Raw genomic sequence first — 25,483 nt, forward strand, 5'->3', positions numbered from 1 at the left:
GTATTTCAAATTTCTGCCACGCATTCAGAAGCACATTTTCCTCTTGTTTTGGTGCCTTAGCCTTGTGATCTCCTTGTTTTATGCAGTACTACTCAAATGTTTGAGGTCAGTAAGTTTTTTTCATTTCGTGAAAGAAGTGTCATTTAGCGCAAGGTTGAACTTTTTTTTTTCACAAATACTGCAAGTAGTAAAATTGTGAAATATTATTTTAATATGCTGATTTGCTGCTCAAGAAACAATTCTTGTTATTAATATTGAAAGTGTTTGTGCTGAATATGTTTTTGTAGAAAAAAACATTTTATTTTAAACAAAAAATGAATATAATATATTTTGTTCAGTATTATTTTATGAATGGGAAGTTCAAAAGAATAGCATTTATTTAAAATTGAAATCTTTTAAGAACATTATAAATGTATTTACGGTAATCTTTGATCAATTTAATGCATCCTTACAGAATAAACACATTTATTTATTTTTTATTTTATTTTATTAGTGTCTGTTCACAAAACGAAAGGAAACTTTTTTTTTTCATTTTTTAACACCATGATGTAGGGCTAAAGTAGGCCCCCCATTTTTTTTATTTTTTTTTAATCAATTTTAACTAGTGAACTGTAGTAATGTAACTACAACATGATTCAAAGTTTTTCTTTATTAATTTTCTAGTTAAAGAAAATCCTATTCCAAGTGTACCACACATGGAGTTTTCAACATCATTTAAATGTTAAACAAATCAATTGTTAAATGTCTTTGCAGAAAAGATGCCTGAACTACAACTAAATCCTTCACAAGCTTTGTCTTGTACAAGTTTTATGTTCAGAAATAATAGGCTGAAATAAAAAAATGAAAACGATTTAAAAATTATCAATATTCAGTATCATTCAAATTCAAAATGACTGTCTTTATACATAGAATCCAAAAAGTGTACATTTGAAAACTGCATATTTGTAAATATATCTAAACAGTTACATTTCTCTATATTTTTACTCAATGCAGTATTTGATTTTTCTTTTATTATTTTCCTTTGCACTGGAAACTCATGTCACCGAGTCAAATTACTTGTTTGAGTATACATACTTGGTAATAAAGCTCTTTCTGACTTCTGACAGTATAAAACCAGTGAACTATTAATAATAAACGTTCTGTGAAAACAATGAACAATGATGCAAACATTAAATATTACACATACAGTAATGCTTTATCACTGGTTCTTTTTATTAGATTGCGCTGCTTTTCCATAGTTTTTTCTCTTGAAATGCAGGAGTGTTTGACGGATTCTGTGTGAATGGTGCCTGGCAATATGAGCACGTCATTCATGGCGCTCAATGCGTAGCGGTTAATCACGCGTGCCTACACACAGTCAGATCATTGTTTTTTCTTCATTGTTATCACTGCCATATTGTAAAAGTGATTAGTAATATTTATATCCGAAACCTTTTAAAAACAAAAAATCAATGCAAAACATTAAATTCGCATTAATCAATCAAATTTGAAAATTGCCCAGCCCTACCTTTGAGCTGCTTTTACACAGGTTGGCTGACAAAAGATATACATATACATATGACCTTGTTTAGGAACTTTCTATTTGTTAGAAATAATCAATTATAGTATGTTCAGCTACATTTCACCAAGTAAACTTAATATACAGACTGTTTCCATCCCTGTGAGGTTATCCTGGGACATGCTTACTCCTTTATGCTACAAAAAAAAAAAAATATCAGACCATATCCATCAGCATCTTCACTTGCACTTTGATAGCTGCAATCTGATTGGTTGATCTGCCTCTCGTGTGTCTCTACAGAACAGATTGTGTTGCTGAGAGGTCTGCTGTCTTCAACACATTCATCTTTAATCTATATTTTAATGGGCTTTCTCCAGGGGAGTTTACAGGTGCCAACACCCCCATAGCAATGTGAGAAAATTGAGCAGATCTATACAGGACGCCCTGCAAGTGCTGAATTACGAGGGTAGTTTTACATTTTGATGGGCTGTTGTGGCTAACAGTAGATTTTAAAAATCTTTTGTAGTCTAATTGTGTTTCTCAGAGGATTACTGGTTTCCTGTTAGCCATCATGTTCATCCCATTTTGTCACCTTGGCCTATTTGTTTTTTTTTTTTTTTAAATCAAGAACCCATTTAGTGGTTGTGTAGGAAACATTGTACTTTTTTATAGGGCTAAATTTATCCTGATGCTTTTGTGCGCCAAAGCAGGTGGGTTTAATTTGAGCGTGGCCCCTCTGGGTCAGTATGTGTGTATGTGTGTGTGTGTCTATTCCCATGTTGACTTGGATCCTTTTATGCCGCATCAGAGCCCAGAGCAAAGTACAGACTGGAGAAACTCTGTTGACATTGACAGGCATTGGTTGACATTAGAGGGAAGAGTCCTGGAGCTCATTTCTTTACACTTGAACACCCACAATGCACTTCTCGTTAGCTAAGTCTGTGACAAGGAGATCACAAAACAGCCCTCCCATTTAATTTGCATAAAATGATCATCATTGTATTTAATCACTGAAATAAACAGGATATTATCTTTAAAGAAATGTTTTTCACCAAGAGCCTTCAGATATAAATCATATAGTAGCTCTCTAGAAAGCCAGACACTCTGAGGGAAATGGTTATATGAATTATTGATGGTTATTGTTCCCGGTCAGCTTGATTTATATTAAATGATAAATTATTCACAAAGGAGAAGACGTGAGATGCAAGCCCACCTCAGCATTTTGACCCAATTTTATTGGATTGAGATTAAATGAAAACTACACAACTGTCAGATTAAGTAAACGATATATGTATTTTGGAAGCGTTTTATGGTCTTGTTTTATTACGATTTATTATTATGATTATGATGAATAGCTCTGATGAATGTATGAAAATCACCCACAGCTGACCAGGAATTTTTTAAAAATATTATTTAAATTCATTATACGAAGTAAATATTCTCTGGTATCTTTAAGCCAGATAAATGTGCGTGTTAATAGATCACCTTAACATCTGCCAGTAAAGCTTTTAAAGAGTGACTATTGTTCTTTGAGCAGAATGCAGTGATTATCCGCATTTACAATTTACATTCTCGCCTGAGGATGCATGCATATTTCAGCACATCCACGGCTTGCGGGTAATGTATTCGAGATGAGTATTAATAATCACCAATTACCACTGTAACCTAATTGTAATCCAACACCAGAGTCTCTCACGCTTCGTACAGATGGCCCACGTAAGCCCTGGGGAAGGAACGATGGAGACAGAGAGAGAAGTAGACGGAGTTGGAGAAGTAGATAAAAGGAGAGATATGATGGTAAGACGAGTGGAGGCGGGTCAGTGATATGAAAAGATTCATGTAATATGCTTTCATTAGCAACATTCGCACGACCACATAACTAGCCTGTAGCTTCCCAGTGTCTTTGTAAGACGAGATTTCATAGATTATTTTTAATCTATTAATCGTAATTACAATTTAGGCCAAAAATATTATCCTCAAATAACAGGTGACATTTTATCATCTGACCTTTTTATGTCTGGTTTATGCGGTATTTTCATACTGTCGTCAGAGTAAGTCATGACTTTTTTAATAATTAGACATAGAAGAGTATGAATATGCATTCTGCATGCAAATGAAATGTTAATTTAGTCAGAGCAACTGCCATGATTAATAGAGCCACTGTGTTTTGCAAAGATATTTGTGATGCGACCTTTTCAGATAATAATCAAACTTGCTTATTTGCATTTAATATGTGTACATTAATGCATTTTTTTTATATAAAACGGATAATTTTATGAAAAATCTGTTTAAATGAGCATAACCAATGCACTAAAATGACCAGAACAGCTTAGCAACAGCATAACTTCCTGGCAACTACTCAGCTGTGAAAATGTTTACTTTTGTTTGGCAAAAGCCCGGAAAATGGTTTGAAAGTTGAAGTTCTAGATTATGCACTTTAATTATATTGCTATCCAAAGTGTGTCATTGTGGAAAAAAATAAATGAAGCCGCCAAGGTCAATGTTGTATTATTCATTCAAGCATGGAAATTGCTCATAATCAAATCAAGCTGTAAAGCATTCCCGTATATAGGGCCCTGCATCAGGATGATGGAAGAGGAACTCTTAGGGGCATTAGCAGTGGGATTCAAACCACCAGGCAGTCGGGATGTGTCTGTACTGTGTCAAAACAAGCACAGGAATGACATAGGACAACAGCTTTCCATCTCTGCTCGTGTGCTGTTTACAGCTCACCTATAACGTCTTGTTAGGAAACATAGGGAAGGGAAAGTTAATGGATAAAAATGTTAGTTAGAAATCTTTTTAGAGATGACTTCCTGGAATGATGAAACATGGTTAACAAGATTTATACTGGTTCCCAGAGAGAGAAGAGAGGCGACTAGCAAAACAGCCATGCTGATTAAGAATGCTAAAATTAGCCACCTCCTCTAGCACAGCAATCCGCTTCACATCTAATAGGATTATTGTCCTCTGTACAATAACAATAATCATATGTTAACTTTATTAAAAGGTATTGGATGCTACAGCGTCATTTCCTAAATCGATTATTATTTTATTACTTTCATTATTTTTACTTTTAATAATGACTCTTTAATTTAAATAATTTGTCTGCCACATTGACTGCCCTGTCAAAACATTTTTAACTAGCGCATCCATCCTCATCCCTAAGTCATGTCCTGCGTCCCACCTCATGATGATACCATTTTGGATAATGAGTGCTTTTTATTGGATGGTGCTTTTATTAGATGTCAAGGCACAGTTGGATTTGCGCCAATGAGGATCTGTCATTTCTCACCCTGTAAACTGCAGCAGGAGCTTCCACACGTCTGTGAGATATGACAGGATTGTAATCACAAGGAAGCTCTTTTTATTTATGGGGAGATTTATTCTCGGTATAAATATCAACTCTCAGAATCTCAAAAGTGGGTGCATTTCAACTTGATGACAGCGCTATACAGTACACAGCAAATGTATGTCAGCGCAGGTGTACAGGATATGAATCACTGATGCCACATTCTTCAAGAGGGTACACTTCTGTTTAGGGATAAAACCATAAATACACGGCATATAAATGAGCATAAAATGGATGTAAACCCCTTTAAAGTGGCTATTTTCCACTTTTAATGTATTGTATGTGAATAAACTATCTTGAGACGTGTCCCAATTTTTTTGGGGGTGGTCAAACCTCATATAAAATAAAAGAGGTCATATAATATTTAGTTTGACTTGCTGAGGTGCCCATCTGAATGTTTCTACTAACAATTTGATTAAAAGAAAATTACTTCTTTTTTAATAGGTTGTATTTTCACCCTTTTTGAAGTTCCCAATATTTCAGGTGAAATACTGCAGGAAAAAGCAAATAATTATGTTTTTAAAGTTGGCATTTTATGCCTGTTAATCCATTGTTGTGAGCAGCATTCTCTCCTATCTGTTTGTCACACAAAGAGCCCAGACAGGCCTGCGCGAGCGTGTCCGTTACTTACTTTATTACTGTCCTCAAAGAAAAGCTCTGGGTTTCACTCCTTATCAACAGCCTGCAGCTGGCAACAGGCGAGACGCTAGCAATGCAAACATCTCCACAGACTGATTCTTGACAAGTCCAGAAACTTGAGGAAATGTCCATATTTAGCGAATTATCAAACTGGTCAATCAGAGAAATTAATGAATTTTTAAATAAATATGTCTTTTTTATAGGTTTTTAGAGTGATCTCAGTCTCATACGCACAAATAAAGCCTATAATTGGCAGTTGTAATCATACTGGTCGCCTCATATGCAATTTTCAGGAGTCAAGGTGTGCAGGAGATTATTACTGCTCTAAGAAAAAAGTTTCTAAATGCTTACAAGTAAGAATCTCTGGATTCTTACAAAGATTCATGATTTATTGCAATGTCTACTGGAAATTTACATGGATGTTTACAGTTTCTTGTTAATTTTCCTTTTTAAATAATGCATTAAATTGATTAAAGTGGCAGCAGACTATTGCATTATTACAAAACATTTCTTGTTTCAAGTAAGCGCTGTTTTTTGAGCTTCCCGTTCATCAAAGAATCGAAGTTTCCACAAAAATATTAAGCAGCATTTCAACATTAATGATAATAAGAATTTTCTCTTGAGCACCAAAATCAGCATATTAGAATGATTTATGAAGGACCATGTCATGTGACACTTTGTTTGTTTTTAATGTGTGTTTGCAGCTTGGGCGGCTTTAGCGGGCAGAAAAATCTCATTAAAAATCTCGCACTCATTACTTTCGTGACTTTTGAACGGTTATATCTTGTTCTACCTGGTGTGCTTTACTGAGTGGACTGTCATTCTCTCTTATTGTTGACTGTGGTTGTGTGTTTTCCCTCGCTGAACTGTGGCCAAGACACTTCGCTTGAGATTAATGTCCTCTGGTCAGGCTATTGACACAACACTTAGTGTAGCGTTTATGACCCCTGAGCCGCACAGGGGTAGTCATATCTCCTCATAAACCCCAGGCAACAGGTTGCAGGACTCTGTTTCACCTGCTATACTGGGCTGACGCGTTGCATTATTGATGCTCTTCTTAGTGCTAATGGCTGTCTGAAGTTCGCGCCAACATCTCTGTTAATATTCCGGATCTCATACGGCTTACTAATAAAATGAGATTTCCTCCAGAGCTGCGATTTCTTTTTTTTTTTTTTTTTACCTGCAGGATCAAACGCACATTGAAGCTCACATCACAGAGGCTGTCACAGGCTGTTTAGAGAACCGTTTGCTCTGCTAAAGTTGTGGAGCGGAGGGCTGTCAGCGTGAAAGTACAAAGATGAACAGTGACAGGCTTGTTTCTGTTCTTTTGTCAGTAAGAGAGTATCTGAGACCTCTCCCTGTGTTTACTCATTGAAACAACGCTCCTCGCGGCAAAATGAAGATCTGTTGAGTTATGAAAATGAAATAATCTGAAGCATATGCCAGAAAAGTGTGGCGCCTCAAAGTATGATCGCACAGATTGATTTTGAAAGGATCGCGTTATTCACTGAGATAATGCCTTTTTATGGATTTTAGGTTTTTTTTCATTCTTGAAGAAGCAAACAATTATCTTCATGTTTGTGAATGAAAGAATGAATGAGTTCAACTGTCTGCCAGAGATGCGCAATATATCTGTCTTTGCTATTTCTTCTTAAATTGTTTTTTCTTTGTATCCTCAAAGAATCCTGAAAGATATATGTTGATTTTTCCAAAAATATAATATCAAATATTAAAGTATTAAAACACAGTAAAATAATAAATATTCACAAAGCCGTGATTAGCATGTAAACCTGTTTTTTAATCTGTCAAGATGCTCTTGATGGATGGATGGCTTGACTGGTGGATATATTGGCTAACTGATGGATGGATAGAACGTATATATTTAGATGGATGCTAGTTAGATACACATTCTGCACATGTAAGGCTGCTGTATGTGGATGTATAGTAGCAGTGCAGCAGATATGCTTTGAAAGGTCAGTGGGTCCGTTGGGACTGCGGATGTCGGCATTGATTGCTGATTGGCTGATGGATGAGAGCTACTGTAACTATCCAGGCACTCAGGAGTGTTGCTTGGTAACAGCAGTTTCACATATTGTGAGAGTGGCCTTGAAAGTGATTGACACCGTAAGTGCTCTAAAAAAAAAAATAAGCAACCCACCTCCTCCTGTCTTCACCTGACTCTTTCTTTATTTTCTTCTCTTTTTCTCTCTGGTACTTTTATTTACATTCAGTCTCTAAGCCAGTGGCTCCCAACCGGTGTGCCGCGGCACTAAGGGGTGCCGTGAGATCTTTTGAGGGTGCCGCCAAAATTTCAACAAAATTTTTTTATTAAGGCAGAATCAGTGTAAACAGTATTCTCATATCATCTAGGACTAGGTATAAGGTGTTGTTGCATGCAAACTCTCGAAATGAAACAAATAAATAAATAATAATAAAAAAGCTACAGAGATTTTAAATATCTATTTCCTTATAGGGTGCAGGGAACTTTTGAAAGGCTTTCCAAGGGTGCCTCAAACAAGAAAAGGTTGGGAACCACTGCTCTAAGCCTTTCGATGTAATCTTGATTCCATCACTTTTATACTCTAACAGCAAAGCATGAAGGACTTTTAGCATACTGAATTATATATTTTTATGTTCAGATAGAATTAAGTTTCATAGTTACTCACCAGATTGTCATTAAAGCTCTTTCATGCTTTTTTGCATTGTGATTTTAGTAAAATACTACTTTTCTTTTCTTTTCTTTTTTTTCTTATTTTTGTTTTATATATATGTGTGTGTGTGTGTGTGTGTATATATATTTATATATATATATATATATACATATATATATATACAGACTTTCTGCTGATTTAACTTTTCATGTTAAAGTTCAGTTATATACATTTTAAAATATGTTCTCCTATCCAAGTTAAAGACAGAAAGAGGATAGATATTCATAGACTGACTGAAATTTGAAATACTATCAGTATAGTAGTGTTTTTGATGTTGTTGCTTTTCTAACACTCAGAACATTTTGTCCATACTGTAAGCTTTGAAATATGAGGAGCGAGGAGCACACATCTCGAAGCAGTCTGTAATTATATATTTTGAGTAACATTGTTCTGTTTGTCGGTCTAAATTATGGCTTGTGTGTAAACCTATGACTCTGTGTGTTTGTATGCTTTATGTGCTGTTCTTATGGGGTGTTTTGGTATCGGTTATGAAGGCAGTGTGTTCTGATACAGGGGCCCAGAATCTGCTCTCTGATTCACGGTTTGGATAGATGACTCACCTCGCTGCAGTCTTTAGACAGTAAAGTGAGCTTTAGGGGCCTGCTATAAACTATGTTTATACTTTCTCGGAAAGAGCTCTGGGTGAAATATAGGTCACAGCCACTGCCCAACCTTTTAACAGGAATAGATGTCTTGTTCTGTGATATTTTGGACTTTGCAAGATATACTAGACTTCTTATTAGCATTAAAGGGATAGTTCACCCAAAAACAATTACTCAGCCTCATATCGCTCCAAACCTGTATGATTTTTTCTCCTGTTGAGCATGTTTTGAAGAATTAGGGTATCCAGATTGATGGTACCCATTGACTTCCATAGTATTGAAAAATTGCAGTCAGTGACTATCATCAACTGTTTGGCTAACAACAATCTTTAAAATAATACCTTGTATTGAAGGTGAAAGAAATGCATATCTTTTAATAATAGTCCAGCTAAAAAAAATTAAGTTTACTCACGTTCATGTTGTAATTTTATTCCTTCACTGGAGAACAAAAGATATTATTTTAAAAAATGTTTGGCAACAAACTAGTTTGGTTACCATTAACTTACTATTATAGTATTTTTTGTCCGAGCAATCAAAGTTAGTGGGACCCAAGACAGTTTGATTACCAACATTGTTCAAAATCAAAGTATCTGTTGTTTTAATGTTGGATATCTATACCGGGAAAATGCCATTCACTGGCATTCTCCTTCATTTCATTTTTGCATTTCCAATTGCCATCAGCTGGTCAGTAGTTTTCTAATAGTCAGCTATTTTCCCAACTTAAAGTACTTAAAATGATTCACAAAAACAACATTATAAAGTCGATTTTTCATTTGTTTTGGCAGTCTTTCATTTTTTTAAATCACCGCTGATATGGCACAACCACACCTCAGAATTTTGTTTTATGTGTCCCTTAACAAGTAATCAAGTGATCTCCGCCCCTTTCTCCACCTCCTCGCCAAGGACCGATCACGTCCCTACTGAACTCTTGCCTCTGTTGCCATGCCGACAGTCCTTTCTGGGCGAAACTGTTCACTCTCCGTGTGATGGCGTGATAAGTGCTGTAATTATGCAAATTTCAGCCAAAGCAAAAGGCTTTTGTAAAATTAGCCATCACTGTCACTCTCCAGCTTTCAGTTCCTAAACGTGAAAACTATCTGCTGCGTTGTTATGCTGATTGGACTCCAATTCAGTCCTGTAAAATGTAACTAATAGGAACAAATTTGAACAAACCCCCAGTCATCAATATTAAACTTTGGTGTGCAACTCTTTCCACACTGTTTTCTGCTCCAGACATGAATGACCTCAAATCAGGATGACACCTGTAGCATTATTATGCATGTAAATTTATGCATTCCTCACTCCCTCCTGGCCAATCATTTCTAGCATAATTAGTGTCTCTACACGGTACTCTCGTTGAACTTCAAGCAAATCTCTCTGCGCATGCTGAAATTCAGTGCAATGAAATGCACTGCCAAGCAATCTTCACCTTGTTTGGGACGAGTACATAGAAAGCAGAGTGTACATAATGTTGGCTCTTGTTTTGCTGGGGTTATGGCTGGGATTTGGTGTGTTAATTTAATGCAAAAGGCTGGGCTTGATGCCAGCTGAGGAGAGCACTGAGATGCTCGGCTGGAGAGAGCGGAGAGTGGTTTTTGCCGATAACTCTTGTGATCCGTCCACAGCGCAGCTCATGGCAGCAAATCCGTGACCCAGAGGAGAGCAAACAGTAAACTGATTCAGCTTGTGTGACATTAAGAAAATTGTTTAGCAATAGGAAGTCTCGCTGCGGCACCTGGAAGTGAGAGTGTTTCATTTTTTTAAATTATAATCCATTTTCAAAGGAAAATCCGTTGGGACTTGTTTAATGTTTCTACTGATAACAGTTTGCTGCTGCTTTGTTTTTGCTGGTTGTAGGTGTAATTTATTTTTTCCCACATGGCCTAATATCATTAAATTTTTTCATTCTCTATCATCTTTTATTATTATCGTCCAAAATTGCTTTGTTAGCAAAATATTTTAGTCCTGTGGGAACTTTAGTATGAGACGGATACATAGATGAACAGATGGATTGATAAACATATACATTCTATAATTTGATCATGTCAGTTGCCAGTCAAAAATATGATATTAATTTCTGCTCTGATTAAGTGCAAAGGAGGTTATGGTGTATAAGGGCTTTTAAGATTGAGAGACATGATCTAGGCATTAAGAACAGCTCTTAAAGGAGTCAAGGGTTTTACTATAAATAGTGAAGTAACACTCAAGAAGCACTCCACCAGTGTTTGTGGAAACGGATAAGAGTGACTCCACACGCACTTGCAGTGAAAAGAAAGTCTTTGGCTATGTTTGGAACGACATTTTGCTATACTCCTATTACCGCTAATATTTTTGTGGTGCAGTAGAGGTCTGCTGAAACCTGATGATTTGCTGCTTACTATTAGTTAGTAATGTAGTTGATAAGTTTAGATACTGGTAGGAGGTAGAGTGTCTGTACTAAAAAACAGCCAGTGAGTTAATAATAGGCATGCTAATAAGAAAGCAGATAATAGTGAGAATTGGTGCTTATACAGAAGTGTTACCCATATTATATATGTTTTTTTATATTTAAATATTTCTTATTAATTAAATTGCATTGCATTATTTCAAAGATCTAAACTGTACTACTTTAAAACATTTACCGTTATCATGCTGTTACTACTTTATTCGTGCTGTATTGAAAATAGAAAGCAGTACACTAGTGTTTTAAGCTCTGATGTTGCATGGGTTCTGGTCATAGAGGATGTTTGCAGTGTATTGCAGATGCATTGCAGATCTTGCAGGAAGAGCTTGAAGCTTGCAGTAAATTATTCTGTTTATTCAACGAACCAGCTTTAAACTGTTTATGCACGAGCAGTGCCTGTATGTTTCATGTGTAAATAACATGTATGTGCACGCATTGTGTGTTTAAAAGAGAAGAGAGGGCATGAAAGTAAGAGAGAAATAAAGCAGAGGGGGATATATTGATGGATGTGCAGATGAAACAATAGTGTTTGAGCTCAGTGGCTGGACTCAGACTCTTTCCTCTCACAGTCTGGGACTTTCATCTTGTGTGTTTGTTTTGCTGTCCAGTGAACTGAATGGTGAGCCTCTCTGCAGTTTCTCTTGCTTTCTTTCTTTTTTGTTCTCTCAGGACCTCTCATTGTTTGCAGTGATGTGTTTATTTCCTCCCTTATTGCTCATTTCTCCTACAGCCATACACACACACAGAACTGACCTGCTGACCTTTCAACATAGGAGCAGTTCATCATGATTGCATGTATCATATGTTGATGGAAAGTGTGCCGCCCACATCAGGATGATTCACTGCTGGCTGCTCTTATTAATGCAGGTGAACTGAGCAACCAGATAGAGGAGATAATTGAAATCACTCATCTCCATTTCACACCTTATGTTTTTTCACAAATGATTTAAAAGGGAAGATTAGATAATTGATTAACATTTAATGAATAATTTTTTTTAGAACTGGATAGATCATGATCTGATATGTATGTGATTTTCAGAATAAAATGTTAATAAAATGTATGTGAGGTGATATATATATATATATATATATATATATATATATATATATATATATATATAATATTTCATAAAAACATGAGCATATGAATCAGCATGTTGGTATACGAGACTGAAAACTGGAGTATTGGCAGCTGGAAATCATAAAAAATGTACATATACATGTACATATATCACAACATTTCAGATTATAACAGTTTTTACTGTATTTTGATAAAACTTTGAGCAATAGTGTGGTATAATCAGAGTTTAGTATGTGAAGGAAGCAATTTTTCAATCTTCTGTTCTCGATATAAACAAAGACTTTCTTCAATTTCTTTCTCTTGTTTCTCTGTCTAACTATCTCATACTCTTTAGTTCTGCACTGATCTAATTAACGTCAGATTGGCTCAAGGACTTCCTGATTACGCTCAGTCCAGTGGGGACATAACAAAAATAATTGAATCGCTCTGATAGACAGCTCACAGGGTAAGCAAGCACACGCACATATAATCACAATGGTTTTACTGCCTCTGCCCCGTTCTGAGCGCGCCCATACATACTCACTACACCCCAATCTACCGATTTATGAGCCAAATTTATCCCTGTCTGGACAGCGGGCAATCTCCATTTGGGCCCTGCCAATAAGTGGGCGGAGGAGGGGGGTTGCGGTCTCTGCTCATTTGAAATCACTCCAGAGAGTAAGGCCTTTAACAAGTGTGTGTGTGTGTGTGTGTGTGTGTGTGTGTGTGTGTGTGTCGGCATTACAAGCAGAGCAATCAATACCTAAGGTCATGGCATTAGCATTATACCATAGCTGTGGGGCAGAGCCAATCAGTGCTATCATTCTCCAAGGCCACATCACACATTACTGAAATCACAGGGGGTTTCATTGTCTCCATTAAACTATTTTTTCTTTCCAAGGTATTTCTGTTTAGTTTTTTTGCTTGTTTTTATTAGATACAACTTTAGCTTTTAGTGACACTTCTCGAATATTTGAATCATGAACCCCACGATAGGTACCTGAAGCAGCGTAATACAAACATAGCAATGTGTGCCTATTTCAACATAACAAATCGTGTACCAGGGTCACGTATTGAACTTGTGTTTTCGTGCCACTCATTGGACTTTTCGCTTTGAAACTGATCCAAAACATGCAGTAAGGTACCTAATAACAGAGTTGAAATATGCTCTTTTCTACATGTTTCTACATTAATATGAAGATTGAATTTGAAATTGTCTAAGCATATTGCATACATAACTGCATTGGTATACCATTAAGTATAATATTAATGGTGAGATTAATCGTCATTAGTTTTTAAAGAAAAATGTAAAAAAGCTAATTATTTAATCATTTGACAGCACTAATATATGTATACTGTTAGAATATGTATACATATAATGTTAGGATCATTTGAAGTAATGTACATGCAAAGATGTTCTGATGTAAGTGTTTCTTGGTATTCTTTCAAAATTGCACTATATTTTCATAGTACAGTGACAGAACTCTTTTACCTTAAAACTAGGTAAAATGTTATTCTAAAACTATGTTTTAGGATAAAAATATGTTTTTTCTTAATTCACGCCCAACAATGTGCTCTGTACTGGACAGTTGTTTAATGGTAGATCTAGTGGTAATGGACGTGAACAACTTTAATGCAAAAGCTGAAGGTTATGGCATTTAAAAATAGAGCTTTAGGGGCTTGTCTGCATAGGAGCTGTTAAATGAGCAGTCTGCTGCGATTTTCTCTGTTCAGTGCACAATTAAACGCAAAGATGTTTTATGTAAATTGGGGTCTTCCTCTCTAGTTCCCTGTGCCTCTGTGTTAATGGCATCAGAGTAATTGAGTGGGACTGTGTATGTCTGTGTTAATAAATGCACTGATGTAGCTGATGATCTGGGATCTGTAGATTACTGAGTTGAGACTGATCTGTAGAGACTGATCCTCATTGCAGTACAACAAGTTGTACAGTTCGCTTATATGCGGTTTAGAGGCAGATTATGATGATCAATAAATCATTTTGAACATATATTCAATTATGACATATAATAAGATATATGTGTATATTTGTGTTCATTTTTATTTACATTTACGTTTATATTTTACACTGTCAACTCAAATTTTTGAAAATCCAGTAATTAGTATTTCCTAAAAATGTAAATCAATCAAATAGTTATGCTGCAGTTCTTTTTTTTAGAGTCATGATTGGTGCTTCTTTCTTCCAACACATTGTTGAGATTTAGGGTCTAATTAGGCTTGTTTTTAATTACTCTATTTTGAGAATGTGGTGTTGAATTTGTGACAAGATCCTAGGCTAAACAGAGCTCTTTCATTCATACAGTAAGTGGTATGGTCGGGGTGGGGCTAAATGAGGGGCGGGGCTGACCAGGGCAGGGTGAATCTCTAGAGGTTACATGGCCCATCATCACTCTAAGAGCTTTTACAGGGATGAATAAATATTCAGATCCACACACACATGTGTATATATCCCACAGGTCCTCATACACGCAGTTCACACCCTTCCAGCTCATCACGTGACCTGGTATCCATGGTAACAGTAGACAAAGCCTTCTGGTAATTACCAGTGTGAAAAACACAACCAATTACAGATGGGTCCAATACAATGAAAGAAACACAGGCAACAGGTTTTAGCCACAATCTCTTTTTTTTGGTTACAGCTTACACACAGTCACACACACATGTCCCTGCTAAAAGGTTTTTTGTGCTTCAACACCATCAGAAAATCTAGTACAGACATTACATACTGAGTAAAAGTGTCAGTAAAGACTTTTACGTTATTTCAAATAATTTTTATTTCAAGTAAATGTTGCTTATCATCTTTCTGTTCGTCAAAGATTACTGAAAAAAAGTTCAGAGTTCACAAAAATGTAAGCAGCATAACTTTTTTTTAAATTGATGATAATGAAAGCGTTTTTGGCGCAAATCAACATGTCAGCTTGATTTCTGATTAATCGTGTGACACTAAAGACTGCTGTAATTATAGCATTACAAGAATTAAAACATGTATAAACGGGTATTTTTAAATTGTAATAATATTTCATATTATTACTGTTCTTACTGCACGTGATCAGATAGTTGCAACCTTGGCGAGCAAAAAGACCAAAAAAGACCATTTAAAAAATCTTCAAAACTTTTGAATGGTAGGTTAGAAAATAAGTGTTATTTGTTTTTATTTGTAAATAGTACAAATGATTAGTGTTGCCTGGTCACTGGTATCATCACACACATTGTGATGGAGATTTTGTCTGATCTCATTATGCGCTGCTGTGTAATGGTGCCATGAATGGTAATAGTTGTGTGTATTATTGATTACGGCATATGCATAATCAATAGGCGGGAGGATGCCAGGCAGCGCAAAGGCGGAGGCCTTCCCAATCAAAGCTGCATTGATTAGTTGCCTGCTGATTGCTTGCAACAAGCTCTAGCTTAAGGTAAATCTGAAATGTATGCCTTCTGCGTATGCGGATAAATGTTAGCTATGCTTCGTCGCCTATGGAAAATTGAAAAATGAAAAAAACATTGCACACACAAAGAAACAAGTGCTACACAGCCGGAATGCTGCGGTTCCAACTCCCACACACACATGCTGGAATGCATGTACACACACACACACACACACACAGAGCAAACACCTGCTCATTCGCATGCATGCACACACACTCATGTGAAAGCAATTGGCTGGGCGATTGAAAGGCCGTTCTCCTGGTGGCGGTTGCTAATGGCTACAAGGTAACGGCAGGAGCCTAGTGACGGGTCGATAACAGCGATGTCAGTCACACAAACACAGATGACATAAAATTGCTCTTTGGTAGGCTATGTCATTATTTCAGATGAAACCAGATGAGAAATCAAAAAAAGAAAGAGCAGAATTTTTCTGCTTTAGAACACGTGTAGTGTTCTAAAAAATCTGTGTTTGAATCTTTGCTTGTTAATTTTTCACTTTTATTGTATATTAATTATGTTTTTTATTGTTATCATGTTTTTGTTGTGCTTTATTGTGTTAGTTTGCTGAATGTTTTAATTATTTTAACCTATTTAAAATTATCCAGCTGCTGTTTGATTGAGATTAATTGGCATGCACAATAAAAAACATAATTTTACCTTTTACACAAGTTACCTGTTTTTGCAAATAAACTCTTCATCTATAAAAGAATGTAAGATGAATATTGTACAATTCTGCTTATTTTACTACCATGACAGTAATAAATTACCCTTTAAAATATATTAATTAATTAAAATATATTTTTTAATAAAGTATATATTAAAATTTTAATGAATGGAAATTCAAAAATATTAAAAGTATGTGTGTGTGTATATATGTATATATATATATATATATATATATATATATATATATATATATATATATATATATATATATATATACAATTTTGTTCATTTTATTTATTTTTTATAAATTATATAATTATAGTATATATGATAATTATGATATAGTTTATCATTTTAATTCCTTAATTTCATATTTTATTACTTGGTAATTGTTGCTTCCTTGCCACCTTTGTAATGTAACAAATCATTCAATTTGTACATCTCATGCGACAAAATAAAAAACACATGCACACATACAAGCACATGTCTGTCTCTCTCTCTCTCTCTTTCTCTCTCTCACACACACACAGACTCACACAAACACACACACACACACACACATTTGGAGAGTCTTCAGAAAGCAGGGAGCAGCTGCTGTGTGTCTTGTGCTGGTCTCAAGAGGGCCAAAGGAGGCAGAAATGCGAGACATCTCATTAACCGCTGTTTGAATGTGTCGTTGAAGTGCCCTATAGATGCGAGACAGCTTATGACTGTCATCAGCAACAAGACTATGGAGCGTGGTGCTCTTTCATGTTTTACAAATGGCTACAGAGTTTACCTCAACATGTCTATTCTACAATAGAAATGACAAATTAGTATTATTACAGTTATTGCCGAACAAGACATATGATGGATTGGGCAGGTCGGGGAGTGAAGTGACATGGAACAGAAATGAAACAGAGCATGTTTAACACCCTATCAGAATGTCATTGCTCCCATTAAAATCAGCAAAGCTGTCTAGATTGCACATAGAATGGGCTTTGATTATGGTGAGCAATGTACTTTTATCATGTTGTGATGTTCACTTGTAGTGTAGATTAAATGAAACAGGTGTGTTGACATTGCCTTACTTGTTATTGTCTCAAAGATGGACTGGATTAGGCAGAATTGTGGGTTTGCCGCTTTTGGTACATAGCAGAGTAGGTCAGTATACATCAAAATCTTTTTGTTCCCGGAAAATAGACCAAACATATTGATCACAGACTCTAAATTCCTTTCAGAGGCATAAGAGGTAGGATATCCGCTAAAAATCTGGATCCAATTCTGGAGGCATTGTATCCGGCTTGGGCATTATCAGAGTCCTCTGTATCTTGAGATCCTGTCAAAATGCTTCCACCCGGCTCTCGTTCTTGCTTGGCAGCTGTAATAGAGCTGTATGGGCACCTGTGTGTGTGTGTGTGTGTGTGTGTGTGTGTGTGTGTGTGTAATGGGCCCGAAAGAGCAGTGGAATGTATCCATAAACTGGTTACTGTCTTTGCAAAGATACTTAAGGGAGGCGGTGATAATGAGACGTGCTATTTAGGTTTGAAGAGAGAGAGAGGAGAATAGAGAGTAGTAATGTGTCACATGATTTAAACTACCCACTCGTGTTCATTCTGCCTAAAGCATTTAAATCAGCTCATTATTCATTAGAGTAATCTCTGAATTAGCAGGCTTATTAAGGTAATAGCTGTGCCTAATTGGTTGTAAAATTTAAGATACCTTGAATATGGCTGTTAAACATATGAACTCTCTTAGTGTTATTAGAATCATGTTGAAAAGAGACTAACATTGTATGTAATGTTTGAGAATTAGCATAAAATATGCTCCATTTTCTGACCAAATGAAACCTGCTTGTTGTTTTGTGTTTGCATTGTAATATTGTAAAATGAAATGAAGAAGGTTTTTAAATTATGTTTTTATTCAGCAAGAATGCATTAAATTGATCAAAAATGACAATAAAGACAAATTTAAATGCCACAAAAAAATAAATAAATAAATAAATGACTGTTCTTTTGAACGGTTCTTTTTGAACCGTCATGAATTAAAAAAAGCATGACATTTTGTACAAAAATTTCAAGCAGTCGATTTCAACATTAATAACAATAAGAAATGTTTCTTGAGCACCAAATCAGTAGGCCTGTGTTAATATATTTTTTTAATATTATGGGTCATATTTTGTGAGTTCCAAACAACTAGTTGACATGCATTTAATGTCAAAAAACACGCACTCCCAAACGATTCTTTCAACAATTAATTTTTCCAAATCAGTCCATTGATCGGTCAGTTTAAAGCAGTGTTTGTGAGCTTTAACCACTTCAAAAGCAGCACCTAGTGGCAAAGAATGAATTTGCATTTTCATTTAGAACAACACGAAAAGACCAACAAGTGGGTGGGCAATATTCTAATATTTCATTTTAAAAACGACGTGCTTCAGTTATTCAGAATCGACTATTTCTTTTGAGAGACAGTTTCAGATTTTAAACTTTGCAGGATGTTTTCATTCACTTAGAGATCTGTTACACATTGCATTAAAGGTAATTTTCAAAAATCCATAATGAGGCGCTTTAATCATGTGGATCATGTGATAAGCTAGAGTAGTTTTACTTTACAATAACAGAAATATGTTTTAAAACATATTGATATAGAAAAATCTAGTAAATGCAGCTTTGGTGACCATAAGAGGCTTTAAAAAACATACTGAACCCAAACTTTGAAACTGTGGCTAGCTCATATTAATGTGTTCTTTGTAGAGCTCTGTTCTCTGACATTTAGCAGAGATGAGATGCAGCACTTGTGCACAGAGGTGCTAAAATATGCACCCCTGCTAATTCAGAGGACAGAGCTCACCGCTGGGGACGAGATTAATAAGTCTTTTGTTTCATAAGCCTCTTGGCCTGCAGACATGCTGCCTGAAGATAATTGAAAGCTCCGTTCTGCCATTCTCAGAGGTGACATTACCTCTGCTGCGTCACAGTGGAGCCCTGCCTTTGTAACAAACTTTGCACCTGAAGAAAACCAGGTGAAACAAGTTTTAAAGTACCATGCTTACTCCATTTTGGTTCAGACAAAGTGCAGTGAAATGTCTCTGCTGTGAATGCATGCTGAGGTAGACAATGTTTTTATGTCATGATTAATTCAAGAAAACTCTTACTTTTAAAGAGGACTAAATATAGATGTGCTGCACGACCAGAAAGCATTGTACTTTTATTTAAAATGAACATTTTGGACAAGCAGATTTAATTAAACGTGATAAAATAAAAGAACATACTGTGGTTTAGATTTGGGTTTTGATGGTCGCTAAATGTGCCATACTTTGGTCTTTTTTTCTATATACTTTACTATGTTTTACAATATCAGATATGTATTATTCTGTAAAGTGTTATTGTATTTTAGTATTTCACCCTGTGTGTTTTGTTTTGTTTTGTTTTGTTTTATTTTTTTATTAGAAATGTTCCCCAGCAGTTTTCTTATTCATATGCAGTTCGTACTTTATTAGTATACCTGTATATTGAATACATTTGCCAGACAGACATTTCCTCTCATCGTGAACCTAAACTCATGGCATTTAAAATAAGTATCTGAGTTAAACAAAGGAGACAAATCTTCAGTGGATGTTTTATCAGTGACCTTTCTAGCTTCCTGTGAGTCAGAGAGAGAGTGCAATCTTCACAGGGCCGTGATGGAGCTGTTTTTAAGGCAGAGCTTGCAGACGTCTGGCCTGTGTCTGACTGTGAGCTGGACTGATAACACTTCACAGCTGAGATGCTCAGCAGGGGTCGGCACACTGCCAATCTCAGCGTCAGCTCTGCATTCCCACATCAGCTAAAGACAGAGATATTTTAAGACAGGTCTCTGAATATTTTTTTCGTATGTGCGTTATGAGGGATTATGCGGAGATAAGCAGACAATCCTTTTAGAGATGCACTCGTAGTTGTACTAAGGGCTGTTCTCATATTGAACTTTTCCTATTATTTCCACTCAGATTCTCTGTTAATGTGTCCTTAAATCTGTTCAGTTAGTAAGAATAAGCTCTCCAGTCTATAATGATTCCAGATTAACTCTCATGCGACATTTCCACCCCAAGAATCCCTAACACAGTTACAGGAAAATATCCTGTCTGTACTGTTCTCTAATAGACTGCAGATGGTAGGGTCGCCTAAGTCACCCAAATTATGTTTACAAGCATTTACTGTCAAGTCACATACTTGGTGAGTGGAATGACTCCGTGTTGATCTGACGTGGAGCAGATCTTCTCATCTGATATCCTGAGAATAGCGGTCGGGAGGATGAAAAGAAAGTTTACATTGAAATAGTTGTGCACTTTTGAAGCTTATTATTTTGAGGGCTCCTGTGATGCAGTTTGAAAGATTTAGGTCAAACTGTGGAATCACGAATGCCTTCTTAATTGTAGCTTTTCTCTCAGTGCTTTGAGAATGAGTTGGAATGTCTCATTATAGAAGTTTAAAAACGGATTGTTCAAAACAAACAGTTTAAAGAGTTTTTTTGGGATTGTTCGACAGTTGGAACACAACTTCAGAACCACGGACAGCTCACTCGCTTGAGCGCTTTCAAATGAGGCCAGGACAACATGTTTGTTAAATGAATTCCTGAACTCTAAAATTATACATTTGTCACGGTGAGCTACAGATAAGGAAGAAAAAGCAAACCAATCACGTTTTATTTTGTGTTGCATCGCATTTAAAGAACGCCACTCGCACATCTCCCGAAAATTCGGTATAATTCATCCAATCCGATGACAGCTTCAGAACTCTTGAAGTGTTTCAAGTTCTTTGTGCGATATGCATCAGACATTCAGGCAACGGTCAGTGGGTGTTTCTTCTGATACTGAGATAAAATTGAGGCAAATTAGGGACAACTAAAAATGTTTTGCCCAAAACAGCATTTTTTTATTTCAGCAGAAATGGTTTTGGATTGCTGAAATCGTAGACCATTAACTTACTCCGCCCCAAAATGAAAATTTTGTCATTAATCACTCGTAAAAAAATTTGTTCATCCTTGCAACAACATTTTACATATTTTGGATGAAAATCAGGACACGTTTGACTGTCCCATTGACTGCCAAACAATTGCCACTGTCAAGATGCAGAAAAGTATGAAAGAAATCATGAAAAATATTCCATCTGTGGTTCAATCTGTATTTTATGAAGTGAGAGAATACTTTTAGTACACAAAAAAAATGTGGTTCTGTGACAGCCATACCACACGGATATCTAAGTGTATTTACACTTTGATTTGAATAAAACAGCTTATTCTTGTGGCATGGTTTTACATTTTTTAACTGATTAATTTACATTGTAAATAAAGAATTGTCAATTATAATGCAGTTTTCATTTTTAACTATTCTAAAAAGTGTGTATGTATGTATGTGTATATATGTGTGTGTGTGTGTATATATATATATATATATATATATATATATATATATATATATATATATATATATACACACACACGAAGTGAACAGGGACTAGCAAATAGTTGCTAAAAGTATCTTGCCAGAATGACATGTTCAGCTGAATATTTCATTGTGTCATTTTTGTGAACCAACTCAGTAGCAGTGTCATGTCTCAGACCTGCTCAGATTTCATACCCCACCATCCATTTCACATCCCATCTGTGTCATCCGCCCCGCTTCCTAATGCATTCGTCCGGTCTGGATGCTGCCGGGAATCCCTCCTCACCCCCACCCCCTACCCTACAGAAACCACGATTTACACTCTCAGTGTGCTGAACGGATCTTTGATGAATGAGTCTAGACGGAGACCTTCTCCCTCATGCTTACTTTACTTTTAAACAGCACACGTTATTTACACTATGTAGACTATATAGACACTTAATGTGCATTGCTAATCACCTCCCGACTCTAGAAGCTTCCCGATTGGACGGGCTAATTGTGGCTTGAGGGACGAGAGCGCTGGTGGAGAGACTGGGGTGGCTTCGAGGGTTTTCCTTCATCTCTGAGGATCTGGTTGAACTTAGCAAGGGGGCAGGGTGGCGAACGGATGGTTGGAAGAGGCTTTTATGTGCTGCGTTTCATGTTTTCACTTTGTGTCTCTTTCCCAGCATGCATCATTCCTGCTTAACGGGTTCTGCCGCTCGGCTGTCCTCCTGCAATCCCACCCACACACTTCAGCCTTTTAATAGAGCGTGCCAGCGAGAGCGAATAATCACCCTCTCTAATTTACTCAGGATGACGGGTCCTCGTAAAAACCTCCAACAACTGCGCATTTCCCGTGCCTCTTTATTGCTGCCAGGCGAACAGTTTAATTCAACTGCGATGATTGAGATCTCCGTGTAGAGGGGAGATAAGGGACCCGCATCCATGTTTGCAGAGGCAAGACAATGCAAACAGCAAGACGAGAACGATAAACAGCATTGAGGCGGTTAAATGGATTGTAAAATGCGAGGTCATACAGCTTTCGGTCGAGGAATCACCGCTCGCCACCACTAACTTTCTCTTGAGCGATGATATCACTCGCTCTGGACAATACAAGCAATGCTGTTAAATCGCGTACATACTCATTTGAAATTGCCGGTCTTGCATTGTAATCCTGGTGGGAAAGAATTGGAAAAGGAAAAAAAAACTTTTAGCTTTTTATTCCGAAAGACTAGACCGATGAATCCTCTTCCTGCAGGGCTTTTTGGGTAAAACAATGCACAGTTTGATCCCTTGATCCATGGGCACAGTTCGGTCTGGTAAATCTAGGCACCCAGAGGGAAAATGTTATATTCATGTGAGCCTGTCAGGAGACGGTATGATGAGAGAGAGAAATAACCCCAGATAAGCAAAAGAGTGTTAGTTGCAGCTTTATAGGATTTATGTGCAGGATTTAACAGATAGCGAGCTCCTTAGTCAGGAAAAGTGTGCTGTGTCAGGGTTCTGTGCTTCACTTTCTAAATTAAAGCGTAAACGTGGTTTTGTACAAATCCAATGCAGCGTCAGTTTGAGATTTAACCCTGTAAAGACTGACACATTTGTTTTTGTTTTTTAAGATTTTATTTTATTTTTTTTAAGTTTAGTTCACCTTTAGACAAAATCTAAAAGACACTTTTCTGAAACATCAGGATTATGTTTTGGATTTTCAGTATTTGTAGTTTGATTTTTGATATTATCAGTATTGAGATTATTCAAGAAAAAAATGAAAATGACTTCTTCAGTATGCATTTTATTCAGCTGTTGATATTTATTTGGTAAGATGTAATTCATAGCTTGCAATGTAAATCAATATCTTTATAACCATATATAAGACCTGCATGCATAAAATGTGCATAAATATTGTTGTTTGTTGATTAAAACCCTGTGGTTAATATTGTTGGGACAACACGTAATGCATTGCAATACATGAATGGTTGAAATTTCTAAAATAACCGTTCCAAAAGCCATGTATAATATGATACTTACATGGAAACATTTTTCTCAAAAGTGCTGTACAAATAATCGTGTAAACATATTTTTTTTAAATATGTGCTTGAAACATTACTAACAATATATATGTTATTATGTTTTATAAAAAAGTAAAAAACAAGTATAAAAACATAATTTAGAGGTAATATCAAGGACAATATAGCATGCCTTTTAGGGCTGACATTCATCAACACAACTGAATGATTTTGAGAGGATAGTTCCCCCAAAAATTACAATTCTGTCAATAATTACCCTTGTGTCCTTCCAAACCTGTAAGACCTTTGTTAATCTTCGGAACACAAATTAAGCAGCGTTGCAATTAACACGTTCAAGGGTCAAAAAATGTATTAAGGACCATGTCCATACGACTTCAGTGCTTCATCCACTATTTAGCATGTTTGAATTCTTTTAATATTGGGGGAGATCTGGTCTCTTCGTCTCTCATTTCCCTCTAAAGTGAGTCTCTTGCCGAAGTCATGATCCTTTGTGTCCGGGTCACGACAGAGCCATAAAGCCATTGTAAGGCTAACGAGGGCTCTCGCAGTGAACAGCAGGAAGACACCACTTAAGACATCACACAGGGCTTCCTCTTGTTACCGTGACAACCCAGACCTAATGAGTATACATGCTTTTTCTTGTTACAAGCTGTGCTATTTGTTTCAATTTTCTGGCAAGGTGACATGAAATTGTATTTATGTCTTATTTAATGTATGTAACGAGACATAAACAAGACATAACTGCCTTGGTATCATCAGTAGAAAAGATAAGTAACATGCATTAAAGCCACTGAAATAAGGTGTAGCCACAGAACCCACAGACATGTTTGTTAATGAAGCTGACTTTACTAGATTATTTGCAAAGGCAATATTTGATGCATGGTCTATATAACCTTAAGTAGATGCAAGCAGTTGTATCTGATTAATACCCTCTTATAATAGATGCTAAAAGCTTTTACCTGACTCTGGCTTATTTATAAAGAGAGACAACTTTGGCAGCCAAATGCCTCAGGCATTCTTCCTTTTCTAAAGTCAGTAAAGAGGAAGAGACAGACAGCTGCACTGTACAACATGTTTCAATATCAAACATTTGCTTTAACTTTTACTGTCTACATTTGAACATAATTACGTATATATTACATTCGAAATCTGGGATTTACGATTTGCTGTTTGAAGCTCAAAACACTGGTTTTCAAAACTGAAAACTCCCTCCGGCATAAAGGATAGAGGCTATGCATGTTGATGTGGATTTTGGGATGTATGAATCTCTAGTCTGAGTGGATTAGCGCCCAATGCTGAATACGAACGTGAACGCAGATTTACATCTTTTGTGTTTTATCTCTTTCAGTCACAGATGAAGACACTGTCAAACGGTATTATGCCAAGTTTGAAGAGAAGTTCTTTCAGACGTGTGAAAAGGAGCTCTCCAAAATCAACACATTCTATTCAGGTATTGTTTTCCCTACAGTGTTGAAGAAAAAATGGGTAGTAACTGGTTATGAGTTATCTGGATTGCATAATATGATTCAGACTACAATTAGGTCGAACGATTTAGGTCAAAAGTAATCTAAAAGTAATGAAAAAGTAGAGTAATTTTATTACCTTAAATGTGTAATGTAATATATTACGCTAATATATAAACTACAGTTTTTATCATGTATCAT

The 25,483-nt window shown here is 36.2% G+C and overlaps 2 protein-coding genes across 2 annotated transcripts in view; one reads left to right on the forward strand and one right to left on the reverse strand.

The window, feature by feature from the left end:
- Nucleotides 1-25,483, reverse strand: part of xpr1a (xenotropic and polytropic retrovirus receptor 1a) — a 181,081-nt gene that overhangs the window by 84,350 nt on the left and 71,248 nt on the right.
- LOC122350510 (xenotropic and polytropic retrovirus receptor 1 homolog) overlaps nucleotides 1-25,483 on the forward strand; it is a 49,235-nt gene that overhangs the window by 13,271 nt on the left and 10,481 nt on the right. The window contains 1 exon segment of the mRNA XM_043247047.1: nucleotides 25,168-25,269. Within this exon segment, the coding sequence (XP_043102982.1) occupies nucleotides 25,168-25,269 (102 nt within the window).

Source organism: Puntigrus tetrazona, chromosome 8 (assembly GCF_018831695.1).
Source record: "Puntigrus tetrazona isolate hp1 chromosome 8, ASM1883169v1, whole genome shotgun sequence".
Lineage (NCBI taxonomy): Eukaryota > Metazoa > Chordata > Actinopteri > Cypriniformes > Cyprinidae > Puntigrus > Puntigrus tetrazona.